The sequence below is a fragment of the Paroedura picta genome, chromosome 7 (genome assembly GCF_049243985.1).
Source record: "Paroedura picta isolate Pp20150507F chromosome 7, Ppicta_v3.0, whole genome shotgun sequence".
NCBI lineage: Eukaryota > Metazoa > Chordata > Lepidosauria > Squamata > Gekkonidae > Paroedura > Paroedura picta.
This window is the reverse complement of record NC_135375.1, coordinates 11446878-11466148: the sequence shown is the minus strand read 5'-3', so window position 1 is coordinate 11466148 and position 19271 is coordinate 11446878. Positions and strand designations below refer to the sequence as shown.

At 47.7% G+C, this 19271-nt stretch overlaps 2 protein-coding genes across 6 annotated transcripts in view; both read left to right on the top strand.

Annotated features, from left to right (window-relative positions):
* The window catches only part of PSTPIP2 (proline-serine-threonine phosphatase interacting protein 2), a 32975-nt gene extending 22146 nt beyond the window's left edge, over positions 1-10829 (top strand). The window contains exons 7-15 of the mRNA XM_077346710.1: positions 540-638; positions 2238-2283; positions 2640-2719; positions 3825-3923; positions 5524-5620; positions 5755-5839; positions 7240-7271; positions 8474-8536; positions 10293-10829. Of these exons, the coding sequence (XP_077202825.1) occupies positions 540-638; positions 2238-2283; positions 2640-2719; positions 3825-3923; positions 5524-5620; positions 5755-5839; positions 7240-7271; positions 8474-8526 (591 nt within the window). The 3' untranslated portion in view covers positions 8527-8536; positions 10293-10829. The remainder of the gene's footprint in view (positions 1-539; positions 639-2237; positions 2284-2639; positions 2720-3824; positions 3924-5523; positions 5621-5754; positions 5840-7239; positions 7272-8473; positions 8537-10292) is intronic.
* A 1219-nt stretch (positions 10830-12048) lies between these two features.
* Positions 12049-19271, top strand: part of EPG5 (ectopic P-granules 5 autophagy tethering factor) — a 69473-nt gene continuing 62250 nt past the window's right edge. For all 5 annotated transcript variants that reach the window (XM_077346706.1, XM_077346704.1, XM_077346707.1 and 2 more), the window contains exons 1-2: positions 12049-12186; positions 17295-18203. In XM_077346706.1, coding sequence (XP_077202821.1) covers positions 12130-12186; positions 17295-18203 — 966 coding nt within the window. In that variant the 5' untranslated portion in view covers positions 12049-12129. The remainder of the gene's footprint in view (positions 12187-17294; positions 18204-19271) is intronic.

Below are 19271 nucleotides of genomic sequence, written 5' to 3'. Positions count from 1 at the left end.
GGTCCTGCAGGACATTTATCTCATTGGGGAGGGAGCTTCACCGGGCTGGGGCCAGCTGCAGTCCTTTTCCGATATCAGTTCTCCTAGGGTGATATGGATGCTTTGGAATTGGGGCTACTGCTGGTGGGCAGGTAGTTGTGAGTTTCCTGCAATCTTCAGGGGGTTGGTCCAGATGGCCCTGGGCTTCCAACTTTGAGATTCTATTATTCTAGGGTGGACTCTGGCATTGTACCCCACTGAGGTCTCTGTCCTCCGTAGCCCCATCTCCAAACCTTCAGGTGTTTCCCAACCTGGACCCAGCAACAATACCCTCCATCCCTTGCTGGTGACCAGGGATGGAGGTGGCAACCCTAGTGTGGAAAGGGAAAGCCCTCCAATGGGATATAACGCCCCAGAGCCTGCCCTTCAGAGCAGCTGCTTTCTCCAGGGGAACTGGTCTCTGCAGTCTGGAGAGCCTGTGATTCCAGGATCTCTCCAGGCCAGGCAGCTGGCTGACAGCCGCACCCCCTTTTATGACCTACTTGTCGTGGTTTTTCTAGGCTAAGAGGCTCTATGAACAGCGGTGTCGGGATAAGGACGAGGCAGAGCAGGCCGTTCACCGCAGCACCAGCCTGGTGACCCCGAAACAACAAGAAAAGGTACGCGAGGCAGGAGGGCCAAAAGGGACTCACCCCGGGGCTGTGCACGTCATTCGAACCCGCACCAAATACAGATTCATCAATATATTCGGAAAATAACTAAGCTAGACTTAAAACTTAAACCACAATTATATTTATTAAATATTTTGGATCCAGAAACAGCAAACGCAAGGAGAATATTATTACTTTACATGAACTTAGCAGCAAGAATAATTTATGCTCAGTACTGGAAAAATGAAAAAAAAATACCAAGTGTAAATGAATGGTTAGATAAGGTTAAGGAGTATGCAAAATTAGATAAATTAACAATATTAATAAGAGACCAAATGCTAGATAGTTTTATAATAAACTGGGAGCCATCTGTAAATTATCTTAAAAGTAATAAGGTAAATGAAGGTGTTACTATTGGTTATACTGAATAAATTAGTTAAGACAAGGATGGAGTATATCTTTATCAGAAAGAAGCGAGTAAAATGTATTCTAAAGTAAAGATTTAATAGATGTAAATATGTATTTCATTATTATATTATTTTTAACTAAGGACAAATATTATAATTATGAATGGCCAATGAAATTGTGAAATGTTGGTTTCTAATAATATTTTTTGTGCACTATTAGAAAACTAAAGAACCCCATTTGTACATGGTCGGAGGTCTTTTCTAAATGTTTTTTTGTCATTGTATGTTTTTGTTTATTGGGGGGAGTTCTATCTATCTATCTATCTATCTATCTATCTATCTATCTATCTATCTATCTATCTATCTATCTATCTATCTATCTATCTATCTATCTATCTATCTATCTATCTATCTATCTATCTATCTATCTATCTATCTATCTATCTATCTATCTATCTATCTATCTATCTATCTATCTATCTATCTATCTATCTATCTATCTATCTATCTATCTATCTATCTATCTATCTATCTCACCACTCTTGAATGTCTTGCAGCAGTTTACAAGATCAATAAAATACAATAAAATCCCCTAAAATACCCCATTAATACCATGTAACACAGGGGTAGTCAAACTGCGGCCCTCCAGATGTCCATGGACTACAGTTCCCAGGAGCCCCTGCCAGTGAACACTGGCAGGGGCTCCTGGGAATTGTAGTCCATGGACATCTGGAGGGCCGCTGTTTGACTACCCCTGAATAATAGAATAACATAATAATAGCATAACAAGATGGCGGACAATAAAAAACCAACCCATTCTCCCGTTCAGCATGGGTCAATAATTCTTTCTTGGCCTCAGTGTAGAGATCCTCAGACAGCAACACCGGGTACTACTCTGGCCTCAACTATATGGCCTCAACAGACACCCTGAGAGGGAGGTGAGGCTGAGAGAGCCCTGATATTCCTGCTTGGTCAGAACAGTTTTATCAGTGCCGTGGTGAGCCCAAGGTCACCCAGCTGGCTGCGTGTGGGGGAGTGCAGATTCAAGCCCGGCTCGCCAGATTAGAAGTCCGCACTCCTAACCACTGCACCAAACTGGCTCTTATTACTTCACATGGGTAAGCTGTGGCTACGGTCTGCTTTCCAGCCTGACTGTCCTAACATGGGCATTCTCTGTCCCCGTCCCCCCTTTTCCTTCCAGCTCTTTGTAAAGTTGGCTCAGACAAAGACAGCCCTGGAGGATTCAGGTGAGCCTACCTTTCATGGGGGGAGGGGGTGCCAACTCCCTTACTGGTTGGGTGGCTTGCTGTGGGTAGGAAATATCTGGAGACTGGGGAGGGGAGTGTCCTCAGCATGATATAATGGCTGACTGTCCCCCCATCCAAAGCAGCAATTTTCTCCAGCAGAACTGATCTCTGTCATTTGGAGATGATAATTCCAGAAATTCTCTGCACCCCTTCCTGGGTTCTTCTTGATTGCCGGGAGGCTGGCCAACACTGGGGCTGTTTTGCTTGAAATTTTGGGACTGGGGTGCCGTAACTTTGGGACCATCCTTCTCTCTCCTGTGTGACCGGACTTCTTCTATCTCCCCTTTTCTTTACAGACAGGATGTATCAAATGAACATCGCAGCTGTGGAGAAGGTCAGGGAGGAATGGCAGAGCGAGCACATCAAGGCTTGTGAGGTAAGCATGGCGGCTCAGCTGATGCTCAGGGGTGGGAGGAATGGTGGGCAGTGGCTAGGGTTGCCAGCTTCCAGGTGGGGCCTGGAGAACTCCTGGAACTTCAAGAAGAAGAAGAAGAAGAGTTGGCTCTTATATGCTGCTTTTCTCTACCCGAAGGAGACTCAAAGTGGCTTACAGTCGCCTTCCCTTTCCTCTCCTCACAACAGACACCCTGTGAAGGAGGGGAGGGTGGCAGGCCTATAACTAGCCCAAAGTCACCCAGCTGGCTGCATGTGGTGGAGCGGGAATCAAACCTGGCTCGTCAGATTTGAAGCTACTGCTCTTACCCACTTGTGCCAAGCTGGCTCTTGAACTTCTGATGACAGAGACCAGTTCCTCTAGAGAAGATGGTTGCTTTGGAGGGCGAACCCTATGGGTTGACCTGGCCCTTGGCCACCAGTGGGGGATCAGGGGGTAGGGTTGCCTTATCCAGGTTAGGAAACTCCTGGAGATTTGGGGACGGAGCCTGTGAAGGACAGGGACCTCAGTGGGGTACAATCTACCTTCCAAAGCAGCTGGAGGTCTTCTGGGATTACAAGAGGACCCCAGTTGACAGAGATCAGCTCATCTGAAGAAAATGGCAGCGTTGAAAGGTGGACTCTATAGTGTTATACCCCATCGAAGAAACTTCCCTCCCCAAACTTCACCTTCTTCAGGCTCCACTCCCAAAATCTCTAAGTGTTTCCCAGCCTGGAGCTGGCAACCCTACCCTAAAATCCACCCTTCCCAGGCTCTGCCCTATACCTCTAGGGATTTCCCAACCCATAGACGGTACATCCTGACAGAAGACCATCTCACAAGCTGTTCCGGTGAACACCTGACTGGTTGGAAGTCCTGCCTACTGGTTACGGTTGTGTCCTGCAGAACGTGGTTCTTTCTGGGCCACCTCTTGTGTGGTGACAGTCATGTTACAAGCCGGAGAAATAGCCCTGGTTCTGTTCTTCCCTTCTGGCTTGCAGAACGGCGTGGTTGTGCTTGTCTTGAGATTTACGGGCAGACCCCAGGGGGAAGGGGGAAGGGATCCCATTTTGTCTTCATCTTCTTGACCTGTTGTCTCTCCCGGCAGTTCTTCGAGAACCAAGAGTGGGAACGGATAACCTATTTCCGGAACGCCCTCTGGCTCCACGTCAACCAGCTCTCTCAGGGATGCGTCAAGAACGACGAAGTAAGAGACTCGCTTGGACGGCCTCTGAACTTTCTCCACCGTCCCGGAACTCGAGTTAAAAACAAAAACAGAAAAAACCGGCCTGGCTTCTCCACAATCCGGTTTCAGTGGGTAAAGCAAACTCTGGACACAAGAGATATGCTTTGTTAATCTTAAGGATTTCTACAGCGTCTTTCTGGTTAAAATAGCAGTGGGGGATTTGCAAGAAAGGAACAATAGGACTGAACAATCTGCCTTTTCTGCTGCCCCACCCCAGAGTGTGCTAAGAGCATTTGATCAAAATTTTCTCAGGGTTCCTGGCCCCAAGAAAGAAAAATTGGCCTTTTCAGCTCTGTCCCTGGCCTGGTGGGACGCTCTGCCTAGTGAGATCAGGACCCTGGGAAATTTTAAATCATTCCAGAGGGCCTGTAGGACAGAGCTATTCTGCTTATGCTTGAGGCCAGGAAATCAACACCAACAAAGTACAATCCTCCATGTCTGAAAATTTAACCGAGAACCATATTGAAGACATCTGGCCAAACACTGACCAAGCCCCTCCCCTTAGAACAGGCCTTTGCAGCCAGGGGTTTGTGAAACCCTGAGGTTTCTTGACAGCCCTGAAAGGGGTTCCCGAATGGGTGGGAGTGAATTAATTTTTTATATGTTTAAAAAAATGGTAAATCCTTTATCATGTGATATGGCCATATATTGTTGCCAACTCAGGGCCTGAAGGGCTCTGGAACGACAACTAATCTCCAGACTACAGAAGTCGGTTCCTTTGGAGAAATTGGCAGCTTTGGAAGGAGAACTGTATGGCATTATGCCCCACTGTGGTCCTGCCCAGGCTTAGCCTCCGAATCTTCAAGAATTCCCCAAGCTGTCATGGCAACTCCCCCCTTCCAATTCCGTGTGTGCTTTGCTCCCCCTAGTGGTCTATTCGATATTGCGTTGCCATATTTCTCCCTGCAAGTTTACAATTCAGGTGTTTATGCTGGCTGTAAATCAATACGATATCGAATCGACCTCTGGAGGGAGCCAAACATATGCAGAACAGAAAAACGACAAAAAGAAAACAACAGGAACTCACCGGTGAGGGAAATGAGGGTGCGGGAAAGGCCCATATGAAGAGTATGGAGGAGGTGCTGGCGGGAAGTATAAATCAACGGATGTTTGTTGTCAGGGGACCAAAAGACAGCTAACATAAATAATATATTTGAGGGAGGATCTTTGGATCAGTGGCAGAACATCTGCTCAGCGTGCAGAAGGTCCCAGGTTCAATCCCCAGCATCTCCAGCTGAAAAGGACCAGGTAGGAGGTGATGGGAAAGATTTTGTCCTGAGACCATGAAGAAGTGCTGCCGGTGTGAGTAGACAATACTGACCTTGATGCAACCAGGGTCTGATTCAGTAGAAGGCAGCATCATGTGTCTGTATATGACTGCAGGTTTCCCTTCTCTGGCTTCCTTTCTCGTGCTTACGGGAAGAGAAACCTCTCGTGATCAAAGGGTGTATCTTCCACCTGATTTTACTACCATCTTTTTTGGACTACATTGAATTAGTTTTTCCCCTTTCCTTGCTATTAGAGAGCATGCATTTAAAAAAAACCCTCTTGTACATTCCAGTGTTACGAGGACGTCCGGAAGAGCTTAGAGATGTGCAGCGTCGAGAAGGACATAGAATGCTTTGTCAACGTCCATAAAACGGGCACGCTCCGGCCAAGTAAGTGGAACGACGGCCGCGTGTCTGCAACCCCAATGGGCCGGCACTGCGGATGTGCAGGACCTGCCCTGGGATGCTGCCAATCTTTGTGCTGTTTTTCAAAACTGGCTTCTCCTCCCTGTTTTGGTTTGCAGCTCCCGTGACCTATGAAAATTATTATAACACCCAGAAGTGTGCAGCTCCAGGAAGAAACCCAGCTCCGGCACCCGGAATGGGGAGGTGAGGACAAAGGAACAGCCCACAAAAAGGACAAAAAGGGCATAACCTCGGGGGGGGGGGTGCTGGTGGGTGGGACTTTGGACTTCCAGGGACAGTTCCTAGTAAGACACTGGCCGTTGGGAGAAAGCTGAGCCAAGTCCCTGCTACGCTGTGCCTTTCTTTGACCTAGCGATGCCAGCTCTTGAACTGTGGTAATCCTGGGAATTAGGGGGGTGGAGCCTGGGGCAGGGAGGGTTTGGGAGGGAAGGGACATCAGCCTAGTGGGTGACAAAAGCAGGGTGGCTAGGGTTACCAGTCCCCCCTGGCTGCTGGCAAGGGATGGGGGTGTAGGACTGCCATGTCCTGGTTGGGAACATAAGAACATGAGGGATGCCATGTTGGATCTGGCCAACGACCTATCCATTCCAACACTCAGTGTGTCACAAAGTGGTCCAAACCCAGGTGCCACCAGGAGGTCCTCCAGTGAGGTCAGAAGCCCCCCCCCCCCACTGTGGAGTATGGAGTATCACTGCCTCCGATATAAGAGGAGCCAATGGCCCATCCAGTCCAGTACCCCGTGTCACACAGTGGCCAAAACCCAGGTGCCATCAGGAGGTCCACCAAGCAGGGCCAGAACCCCAGAAACCCTCCCACTGTGGCCCCCAAGCACCAAGAATACAGAGCATCTGTGCCCTAGACACGGAGAACATAAGCCATGTTGCATCAGGCCAGAGAGAGTGTGCCATCTAGACCTTGTGGCTAATGGCCACTCGTGGACCTCTGCTCCACCTGGTTATTCAGTCCCCTCTTGAAGCTGTCTGTGCAGTAGACTTCCTGCATGTTAACTTTGTTAGCATGTTAACATGCAAACTTAACTTTGCATGTTAAACTGGAGATTCGGGATTGGAGCCTGGAGGGAAGACAGAGTCCTCTGTGGGCTACAATTCCCTTGAGTAAACCTTCCTTGATGTGGTAGTTGTTTTGATGCAGAACCTGTTCTCTGGATAAGAGATCATTATTAGTGCAGAACAAGGAGGAACGGAATGGTTTCCACTTGGCTAAGGTGCCCAATAGTGATGTATTTCCTCCAGAGGAATTGGTCTCTGTAGTCTGGAGATGAGGTGAAATTCTGGGGGATCCCCAGGCCCTACCTGGAGGTTGGCCTCCGTACTTAAGACCTCATTTCCCCTGAGCCACCGTCCGGATACTGATTGGGCCCTGGATGCTTGGAAATGAAGCTTCCTCCAAGAATTCCTAACCCCTGTCTAGTTCAGCGGTACCCAAGGCAGACCTGGAAACATTGGGAAATGAGTAATTACTCTCAGATCGTTTAGCCCTAAAGTAACACCTGGGAAAAACATTGTATGCACTCGAGTGCTGTATAAATGCTAAGTGTCATCAAGAGCATGTTCTGTTTGCAGGAGGCCACCGTTACCAGTACCTTCTGGGTCAGGTAAGGTGCCAACTGTTCCTTAAAAATAGCCGGCTTTCCAAACCTATTGCGTGCTGTGTACAGTTGCCAGCTTTTGAATGGGAAATTTATTGGTTGTCCTGGGCTCCCGGGATGTTTGCCTGGCGTCAACCTGGGCCAGGGCCTTTTTGGTCCTGGCCCCAACCTGGGCCCATTCTGCACACGTTGGATAATGCACTTTCAATGCTCTTTAGAAGTAGATTATCCTGTTCTGCACAGGAAAATCCATCTGAAAAAGCACTTGAAAGTGCATTTTCCGATGTGTGCAGAATAGGCCCTGGTGAAATGAGCTCCCGGAAGAGCTAAGGGCCCTGCCGGAATTGTCAGCTTTCCGCAGGGCCTGCAAGTCGGAGCTCTTCCGCCAGGCGCATGGTTGAGGCCAGGGTGGAGTCCCGGCATTCCAAGCAGGGATCACCCACCCAAGGTCTATCAGACCTGCACCCACTCCTAGCGGAAAAGGACTTGGCCTCTGGCTGAACAAGGTGGGTTCTTAATTAAGTTAATTAGAAGAGTATATGACCGCTTGTTGCCTTTACTGTCATTGGGAGGATTTTATAGGGTTTTATTGTATTTTAATGTTTTATTGTGTGAACCATTCGGGGAGCGGCGGTATACAAATTGAAAAATAAAGGAAGAAATAAAATAATAAATAAATAAATAATAAATAAAGCTGTGTTGGTCTGAAACAATAGAACAAAGTTTGAGTCCAGTGGGTCCCGTTACGACCCACACAATTTTATTCAAGGTATTCCTGCTTATTTTATTTAGATATTCTTAGTTAGTATAAAGAGCCTCTTGTGGCGCAGAGTGGTAAGGCATCAGTTTGAAAGCTTTGCCCATGAGGCTGGGAGTTCGATCCCAGCAGCCGGCTCAAGGTTGACTCAGCCTTCCATCCTTCCGAGGTCGGTAAAATTAGTACCCAGCTTGCTGCTGGGGGGTAAACGGTCATGACTGGGGAAGGCACTGGCAAACCACCCCGTATTGAGTCTGCCAAGAAAACGCTGGAGGGCGTCACCCCAAGGGTCAGATATGACTCGGTGCTTGCACAGGGGATACCTTTACCTTTACCTTTAGTTAGTATAAATCTGTCCTCTTGATTGCTTTTCAAAATATGGGAAGATTATCGGTACATCTAATCTCGTGACCTTTCACTGTATGCATTTCTGGTGTTCTGTTCTTTCCAGGAGACCCTGAATACTCCACTGTCGATGGCTACAGTTTAATACAGCACCACTAACCTGAAAAGGGTAAGTCAGCTTTTCAGACCAGGCAGGGGAGCTCTTGAGAGCCATTTCCTGTCAGTCAGCAGCGTTCTTGGTTCAGAGAAGGGGGAATTTCCAGAGTTTTGAAAATACTCGTGGGTGATGCCAACATTTTGAAAGCTTCAGGGAAACCAGATATTGCAGATGATGAAGAAATAACTCTCAAAGGACAGTCTTGCAACATCGGTAAAACAAACCTTGTTATTAGAGCTCATAAATTCTGCAGGCTGGAAAGGACTTCAACTTTGGACCTGGGAAGTCCAAGCTCATCAGCAAAACAGGAAGTTTCTACCTAGTTGGAGTTGAAAGCCGGTGTGGTGACCTGTCAAAGAACAGCGGCCTCTGATCTGGAGAACGGGGTGGGATTCCCCGCTCCTCCACCTGCAGCCAGCCGGGTGACCTTGGGCCAGTCACTGCCCTGATCCTGTCAGAAGCTCTCTCAGCCTCACCCACCTCACAGGATGTCTGTTGTGGGAAGAGGAAAGGGAAGGCGATTGTAAGCCACTTTGAGACTCCTTCGGGTAGAGAAAAGCGACATATCAGAACCAACTCTTCTTCTTCTTCTTCAATAATATCAGGATTCTCTCAGCCTCACCCACCTCACAGGGTGTCTGTTGTGGGGAGAGGAAGGGAAACGTGTTTGTGAACCACTTTGAGACTTCTTTGGGTAGCGAAAAAAAGCAGGGTATTTATTTATTTATTTATTTGATTTATATACTGCACTTCTGAAATGGCTCAGGGCGGTGTACAACAAAAACAATTAATTAAACATTAAAACATTAATAAACATGAAAACCTTTAAAACATCCCAATACCAAAACACTAAAACTTACATTTTAGCATATCGGGGCAATCTCTTTCTCGTGTAGTCAACTTGCCATGTTCTCGGTGGGTGGTTCCCTTGGAGGGCCTATTTGACCTGAGGGTCAAGCCTAAAAAACCACTGGTCACTCCGAACAACAAATGCCCAGCAACCCCTTTGCTTTGGCCCCAAATCTTTTGGGAAGAGGCTCTGGGCTGCAACTATGCCACTCCCACTATGCCACTTTCTGCTTAAAGGCCCCTGCTGTTGTTGAAAGCTTCCCTGAATTGACCTAGAATCATAGAACCATAGAGTTGGAAGGGGCCATACAGGCCATCTAGTCCAACCCCCTGCTCAACACAGGATCAGCCCAGAGCATCCTAAAGCATCCAAGAAAAGTGTGCATCCAACCTTTGCTTGAAGACTGCCAGTGAGGGGGAGCTCACCACCTCCTTAGGCAGCCTATTCCACTGCTGAACTACTCTGACTGTGAAAAAGTTTTTCCTGATATCTAGACTATATCGTTGTACTTGCAGTTTAAACCCATTACTGCCTAATGGGGCACCCAGCACAATCTTTGGCCGGTAGGGATGCCAGCCTCCAGGCAGGACCTGGGGATCCCTTGGAATTACAGCTCATCTCCAAGATCAGTTCCTCCCCAGGATCCATCCCCAGATCTCCAGGACTTTCCCAAACTGTATCTGGCAACCCTACCGCGTCATCACAAGTTGCGAGCTGGCAGAGTCCTGGCAATTCTGCTGGCCAGGAGGGGACCGTCTGCACTTGACACATGCGTGGTTCGTTTCATTTAGAAATGGTGGGGGAATCTTGTGGGAAGGATCTTGCAAAACAGGCTCGATGCGCTTTGGAGAATTGTCAAAGTAAAGATTCCCGGTGCGGTGTATATCTCATTTTGTTCTTTTTTCCGTTTCTTCCTAGATCTGAAGCCTTTTTGCTCAACCGCACCTCTGTGAGGGGAAAAAGAAGCAAGAGAGAGATGTGTGTAATGTTATCGAAACCAGAGGTTTCCCTGCAAATGTGATTTGTTTTTGGATGTGCTCATTCTCTGCCTTACGGCTGTAACAAGGTGGTTTGCGCGTGTTGAAATTTATGCGGAAAGCAGAAGAGCAGTCTTGAAAAACGATCAACGGCAACCATGATGCCAGGGATTGAACCTGGGATCTTCTGCTCAACCCTTGAGCTACACAGCCCCTTCCGAGTTCAAGCATCTGAATGCCAAAATGAGATACACACACACAAAAATGCGAAGAAGAGCTGGGGAGATAAAGACACTCCCTCAATCAGTTGGCCTCATTTGTCCTCCCCTTTTTAACAGTTTAATGTCTTTGTATGATTCTCTGCAGGGAAAAAGCAATGGATTTCCTTTCCTGCTAGGAACTTTCAATAAAATGTTAAGAGTTTGTAAAACTCTTATTAATCGACACACATTTTAATAAAGCACATCCCGTTGGTGAAGTCGATGTTTGTCATTAGAGGTTTGGCTGGTGCACGTCGATTTCTCCTTGCAGCTGCAGAAGCATAATCCACTTTTTTGGCTGGATGAGATGTATCTGCCACCCCCCTTGAATCTTCACATAATCAGCCTCTCCATCAGGTTTAATTCCTTGCTCTTCATACAGCCATCTTGGGTGACCACAGTCCTGATAGTATTGTTCTCTCAGAGCTCTCCCATCCCCACCCACCTCACAGGGCATCTGTTGTGGGGAAAAGGCAGTTTTAAGTCTCTTTGAGACTCCTTCAGCAAGTGAAAAGAGGGGTATAAAAGCCAACTCTTCTTATATATCCCTGTCCCATATCCCACCCACTTCTGCCTCCATCCCCGAAATCTTCCCAGATCATTTCATTCATTGAAATACATGCACTAATAACGCACCATTGAAATTTTGGGCAGCCTTTAGAAGAAAGCTAATGGCTGAAAAATAATAAAATCAGAGTCCAGTAGCACCTTTAAGACCAACAAAGATTTAATCAAGGTGTGAACTTTCGAGTGCAAGCACCCTTCGTCAGACTATGATCTTCTTACTGAAAATAGACATCTTCATTCATTGATTGACTTTGCTACTTTATGGCTCTTTGGTGCCTTTATTGGCGGCTATACATATTTTATACGTGTAATGAACGGGCATGTGCTATAATCTGAAGGAGGCCCTACACGGGCTGAAATCCATCAGGTCTATTGGTTCATGCAGTGCATTGCACACGGTTTCGCAATAGCCAGTGGGCTGTATATGTTTTTAATTTCTAAAGTTTTAAAACTTGTGCACAGTAAAAGGTATATCACTGTAACATTAACACAGACAGTGAACCTTTGCAGGTCCTGACTATCATCATTTGGGGTTTTTTTGTTGCAAACCCTGAAACTTCGCCAGCTACTTGCTACACCGCCTAGGCGAACTAGAGCCAGCCCCCGCCTTCAGATGCAATTAATGGACGGATCCTCGCTATTCCCGGCTTTTATGCAGAAACTTCGACGATGGTGGAGGGTGGGGGAGCGCAAAAGCGGAGGAAACCGAAAGCACCACCTTTGCTCCCTCATTCCCGCTGGCCGACACCCATTTCCCAGCAGCGCCGTCCCCACGCCGGGCGCCAGGGGTCGCTGCAGCGCCCGTCGCCCTCGCCGTTTGACCTCCCTCGCCCGCCGTACTCCCCTTCCCGCTCGGGATTGGCTGAGAGGGCTGGCTGCGGGACCAGCTCCGTCACGTGACCCGCCGCTCGGCTGTCCGGAGCGAAAACAAGCGCCGCGGGAGAGGGGGCGATGGCGGAGGCGGTGAGGCCCCGGGCTCGGGCCAAGGGCGGCCGCGGCAGAGCCAAGGTAACCCCGGAGCTCCAGCAGGGCCTGGTACGGCCCGCCCCCAGCCCCTCCCGCACTGTCCGGTTGCCAACCGCCGGGAGGAAAAAGGGCTCTGCCCCTTTAAGAGGGGAGGGGGGAGGTCCAGGCGCAACTTTCAGAGCTGGAAACACCGAGCGGGCTGACTTAGAAACTTAATTATAAATAAGATCAACCAAGTTTAATTCTGGGTAGTTCTGGCTGTTTTATTTATTTATTATTATATATATATATATATATATATATATATGTATATGTATATGTATATGTATATGTATATGTATATGTATATGTATATGTATATGTATATGTATATGTATATGTATATGTATATGTATATAGTATTTATATACTGCCCTCCCCGAAGGCTCAGGGCGGTTGACATGAAAGAATAAAATGATACAGGTAGCTTCATTTTAGAGTAACAACAAGGTGACAACAGCAACAACAACAACATTAACATAATGACAAGAATAACATGAAAGAACGGTGGAAACTGCAATGCATATTGGGGCCCAGTGGAGCTGGAGTATGGCAGCACTTTTAAGACTAACTTTTATCGCTGTTGTGATCTCCCCTGAATCCCTGGAGAGAAAGTCAAAAATAAATGTAAGCGTAAATAAATGGGGCATGTGCAAGTATACAAAAACTTACACCCAGAGTTACATTTTGTTGTTTTTTTGCAAGTATTACTGTATCCCAACTTTTTAATAACAGGCTGTAATTTATCCTGGTGGTGTTGCTTACCTTCATATATTAAAAAGCTTCATTTGCCCACACCTGAAGCCTTTATTAAAGGGACAGGTCATTTTCCTCCAGGCTTGAAACTTGGGCAAACATTAGCCCCTTTTTGTCTGAGGGGGCAGGAATTTTCCTTGTAAGAGGGTTTGAGTAAGAGGGAGCGGCAGCCCCTCATTTAAATGGTGCTTGAGCAGGAGCATAAAAGGATTGTGTTGGGCTTGTGGACTCCGGAGTCCCCAGATAGGGTGCTGGTAGGTAGTCCAGTTTGTTTTCAAGAGGGTTTAAGACAAACGCATGGAGGAAAGGTACACCAGTGGTAAAATCTCCGTGTAAAATCATCAGTAAAATTCAGTAAAATCTCCGTGTTCATCATCATCAGGAATAATAATGCTGTGAATACCAGGTTGATTGCTATTGATAGATAATTGGCTTAATCTCTGTGTAAAGCAATCTATGTGTCATCGCACGATTAATTGTGCCTTGGGAGTGGAAGTGCTTCCTTCTGTTTGTCCTGAATCTGTAGCCCATCAGCTGAATTAGGTGCTTCCAAGGTCTAGTATTTTGAAAGAGGGAGAACTGGTTATTCTGAATGGCAATGACTTCTCAGGCTCTCAAGCCAGCACCTACTACCTGTGAACTGGCAGTGCCAGGTATGGTCTGTCACTGACTTACAGTTGTAAGGTGTTTCACCTCCTTGATCAATTTGGGGGCTACTTTTTCCAGCTTTATAATATCCTTTTAAAGATGAGGCACCAGAATGTGTGACACCCCCCTGCACTACATAGGAGAGGGGAAACCCCGTGTTTGATGTGCTTTTACCAGAATAAAAGCACGTAAGAATGAATGATTTCTACTCACTTCAGTATGAAGGTAAATGTACTTCTGTGAAGAGGACAAAATCCAGCCTCTCATATAAGAACTGGAGGATCTGTGGCAGCATAATGTTTCCTTGTGAACATACAATAGTCTGATCCTCTGCTCGCCTGCTTCCTCTTCATTTAGGAAAGCTTGATTTTTTGGGGGGAGGGGAATTAGATTGTGTCTGCCTAAATTCTGCGTTAAAGTAGCAGATTGATATTTGAAGATCTCTGCTTCTGGGTATTCCCCCCACACCATAAACGGAGATCTGCTGAAAGAAGCATGATGCTGGACATTAGTTAACCTCAGTACTTTGGGATAATGTGACTCTCACATGGTGTTTCCTTTGATTCTTGGCTCCCATTCAGAGTCTTAGTTCCTCATCTTAAAAAGAAAGTTTTCCTTACTTGGTGAAGTATTCCGTGAAGGAAAAGCCAGACGCTTCTGCTGAGTGGGTTGCCGTGGCATGCTTGAGCAAATCCGTCTGTTCTCATTATTTAAGACCTAGTTAACATGCACAGAATGCCGGATATCATTGGCTGCTGTTTTCCTTTTACAGGTTTACTCTTTCCCCTTTTCGAGGTTGGTAGAATATTGTGAAACAGCCCTGTTTTCACTCAGTGACAATAGCGTCTCCAACTGGCTGCGGATCCCTGGCCCCAGAGAAGCGCGTCGGTCCTCAACAAGGGCCAGAGCCTTCTTGGCCCTGGCCCCCACCTGGTGGAACGAGCTCCCTGAGGAGATCAGAGCCCTGCCCGAACTTCCACAGTTCCGCAGGGCCTGCAAGAGGGAGCTCTTCCACCAGGCATTTGCTTGAGGCCGACCGACTCAGAACACCTGCAGGTCCCCCCAGACCCTTGCCCATGACTCTCCCAGAGTTACTGTTAATTGTTATTTATAAATGTGGTTTTGTAATCCTTTGATGTTTTATTGAAAGTTGTTTTGATGTTATAGTCTGTATAACTTTCCATGCAAGTTATATAATGTTCAGTGTAAACCACCCAGAGCTGCAAAGAAATGGGCGAAATAGAAATAGAAATAGAAATAGAAATAGAAATAGAATGTGCTTGCATCCTCACAGATATAAAGAACTGCAAATGGAAAAATCTATTGTTTCTTCATTTTGCAAGTTATTATTTATTATTATATTATATTTGCGACTTTCCCTTTCTCTACAGGGGTTTTTCTCAGCCATGAAACTCTGGGGTTTCCCGACTGTCCTGGAAGGGTTTCCAGAATGGGCGGGAGTCAATTTTAAGATATATTTTAAACATGTGTTAAACATTTATTGGGTGTTATGATCCTATATGGTTGTGTTGACTCACTCCTCCCCTCCAAAAAGGGGCAGTGATGGGCCTGAAGGAGTGGGGAGGACCCTGGGTGAGCATGTACACAGCTCTGCTTCCCTACCATATTCATAGAATCACAGAATCATAGAGTAGGAAGGGGCCATACAGGCCATCTAGTCCAACCCCCTGCTCAAGGCAGGATCAGCCCTAAGCATCCTAAAGCATCCAAGAAAAGTGTGTATCCAGCCTTTGCTTGAAGACTGCCAGTGAGGGGGAGCTCACCACCTCCTTAGGCAGCCTATTCCACTGCTGAACTACTCTGACTGTGAAAGTTTTTTTCCTGATATCTAGCCTATATCGTTGTACCTGTAGTTTAAACCCATTACTGCGTGTCCTCTCCTCTGCAGCCAACAGAAACAGCATCCTGCCCTCCTCCTCCAAGTGACAACCTTTCAAATACTTAAAGAGGGCTATCATGTCCCCTCTCAACCTCCTTTTCTCCAGGCTGTATGATCGTGCCACTTCTGGGGTTTCTTGAAGCCTGAGGAATGTTTTAGGGGTTTCTCACTGGTAATAAAATTGTGAGAGGCTGCTACGCAGACATAGGGTGGGTTGCATCAAATAGCATGACATAAAAGCATAATAGAATCATAGAGTTGGAAGGGTCCACCAGAGTTGGAAGGGTCCACCTCTGCAAAATGCAGGATATTCACAACTACCTGCCCACCCACAGTGATGCCAATTCTATGCCCATATGATGCCCCCCCCCAAATCCCTGGCCAACCTGGCCTGGAGGAAATTCTCAATAAAAATAAAAATAATATAAAATGTAGTTTATAATATCTCATTAAAATCATAACAGTTAAAGCAGCTCTGCCCTTCAATGCCTATTTCTCCTCTTTCAGCAGCAGGAGGGAGAGAGGGCAGAGAGATTTTAAACAGCTCCAGATAGATAAATGGTAGGGAGACCAGTTTTCTTTGTTTGAGTTTATTGGGCTTCAGCAGTAGACCTGGCGGAACAACTCCATTTTACAAGCCCCGCAGGGCTCTGATCTCACCTGGGAGCACGTTCTGCCAGGCCAGGGCTCCCCTTCTGAAACTCTGCATTTGGAGGGAGCAATATGGAAGGCAGCTTCAAGACAGAATTGGAGGGAGAGGAGATAGGCAAGCTGCATATGAGCCAGTAACGTGATTTTTTTCCCTGGGAAATTCAAATAAGAATATCAATACTTAATAAAGTATAAATAATGTTAGCAGAAGAAGGCAGATGGATTGTGTCCCAGTCTGGGCCATGGACACGCAATGCAGTGGGTCTGGGCTTCCCGTCCCACGTTTTCCACAACTACCATCGTTGATTTGCAGAACAGCAGCTCTTCATCAGACTATATATCAGACTAAGGACGTAGATAAAATTGAAAGGGTACAGAGGAGAGCGACGAAGATGATCTGGGGCCAAGGGACCAAGCCCTATGAAGATAGGTTGAGGGACTTGGGAATGTTCAGCCTGGAGAAAAGGAGGTTGAGAGGGGACATGATAGCCCTCTTTAAGTATTTGAAAGGTTGTCACTTGGAGGAAGGCAGGATGCTGTTTCTGCTGGCTGCAGAGGAGAGGACACGCAGTAATGGGTTTAAACTGCAAGTACAACGATATAGGCTAGATATCAGGAAAAAGCTTTTCACAGTCAGAGTAGTTCAGCAGTGGAATAGGCTGCCTAAGGAGGTGGTGAGCTCCCCCTCACTGGCAGTCTTCAAGCAAAGGTTGGATGCACACTTTTCTTGGATGCTTTAGGATGCTTAGGGCTGATCCTGCGTTGAGCAGGGGGTTGGGCTAGATGGCCTGTATGGCCCCTTCCAACTCTATGATTCTATGATTCTATGATATTTACACCTGCAGAGTGGAAAGGAGACTTCAAATAAGGTAGCATTGGGGAGAATATCTGGAGATATTTCCGTCTGGGTTCCCAATCCCTGGTTAGCTCATGCAAGCTGGATTCCACAGTAGACTGCGGTTCTATTGCTGAGCCTCCCTGAAATGCAAGGGGCTTAGCGATGTCAAACCTCTCTGTCCCTCAGTTTATCCCTGCTGAATGAGCTGCCCTGCTAACCTTGCTGATTTTGGCCAGAGACTAGGGGCTGTCATTGGGCTGCACAGCAGGCAAGTCTAGGTTTGTTCAGCTCTTAGTCTTGGTTCTTCCCCTCTTCTAGGAAAAAAAGAAGAAATGTGAAGAGGGGGAGAAAGTGGAGCCCGCGGCCTTCCTTCCTAGTGCAGCCCGATCTCCAGAAGGCTCTTCCCAATCCGCCAGCGCCCAGGAGGGACACCTTGCAGAGGCCCGACTCCAAAACGAAAGTAGCGAGGGTGAAAATGTGAGCAATGCGCGTGATGTTCCCCTGAGCACGTCAGCCCCGGTCGGTGAAGGATCCGCAAGTGATGCACAGACTCGGCTTCCGGTACTGGTGGAAGAATCCGGACTAAAGTCTTCGCAAGAGAAGGATGCTGCGGAGAAATCCACCGTGCCTCCGGATCTTCCGGCAGCATCTTTTGAGGCAACAACGACTTTTGGGTTAACGGAGAGCACTGCTCCTTGCACACCTTTACCAGCTGGAGTGGCAGAGCACCAACAAGCGGAGAATGTCCAAAACATTCCTTTACACCCCCCCATTGTCTGTTCCTCAGAAGAAACTCCGGTCTCTGTCCCAGCCCCTTGTGAGGTCATCAAGGGACACGTTGGCACTTCTAGTTCGGTGAGGCTGTATCCCGATCTAGCATCGGAGCTATCCCAAGAGAGAGCGCCCGTGCTCACCGTCAAACCGCAACTCCCAAAGAGGAGACTGTATCCGGCAATTCCGCTGGAACCCGAGCTGGCGCCTTTCAGCAGAGAGCAGCTGAAGCTGTTTGAGCCCTGTTCCTGGCTGGAGAACGTAGAGGCCTACGCAGAGGAGTTCGAGAGCCTCGCCCACCAAGACCGGCACGAGTTCTATGAGCTGCTGCTGAACTACTGGCGCTGCCGGAAGCAGCTGCTGCTGGCCGAGGCGAAGCTGCAGACCTTGTCCTCGGATTGCCGGAGCGTCAGAGACCGCCTGTGGACTTTTAAGGACGAGCAGCAGTCTGCCCAGGTATTTTATTTTATGTTACCTGGAGATTGTCTGGCTGCCGGCCAGGAGGCGTTGAGAAGTGGTTGGCCATTGCCTGTCCCCGAGTCATGATCCTGCTATTCCTTGCAGGACACCCTTCCAAGCGCAAACCAGGGTCAATCCTGCTTAGAAGAACAAGAAGAGTTCGGTTTTATACCCCGCTTTTGACTGTCTGAAAGAGTCTCAAAGCGGCTGACAATCACTTTCCCTTCCTCTCCCCACAACAGACACCCTGAGAGGTAGGTGAGGCTTAGAGAGCTCTGATAGGACTGCTCTACGAGAACCACACTACTAGGACTGTGACTGGCCCAAGGCCACCCAGCTGGCTGTATGCGGAGGAGTGGGGAATCAAACCCGGATCTCCAGATTAGAGGCTGCCGCTCTTAACCACTAAACCACGCTGAGATCTGATGGGGGTGGGGTTTGCCAGAACTGTCCATGTCACATCTTTGCTCAGGGGGAGTAACAGAATTACAGCTTTCTAAGAGCCCATGTTGATTTTTGGTCTTGGAGTCCAGTGTTGGTTTTAGCTGACGTTTAGCTTCTCCCTCCGAGGGGGCGAGGACATCCTCTGGGTGATTTCCACCGTTCCATCAAGGAGGCAGGACTTACTAAAATCCTTCTTCCTGTTTGAGTCCGGTTGGGAGTCACCTAAGCTCAGTTTGGGAACTCCAGCAGCTTCTACGTCTGAACTATGAAACTTCTTAACACAATCCTTTTTACCGCCCCTGGTTCTTGTCGGTCTCGTATTAGTTGAGGAAGAAATCTGCCCTCTCCCCAGCTCCCCAGCCATCAAGCCACGTATTTGCTGATCTCTGCAGGATTTGTTCCTGTTAAATCCTGGCCTTCAGCCGGAGGTGGAGCAGCTCTGCAAACAGTGATGGAATCTGCTACTGGCAGCGGGTTTCCTTTTCACTTTGTCATCTGCTTTGTGTTGAGGGCGAGCCCCCTCCCGAGATTGCTGCTTTGCTACCTCTGAGCACTGCAGACCGTTGTGAGGAATCAGGTGTTGTGGTAGAGCCAGCGTGGTGTAGTGGTTAAGAGCGGCAG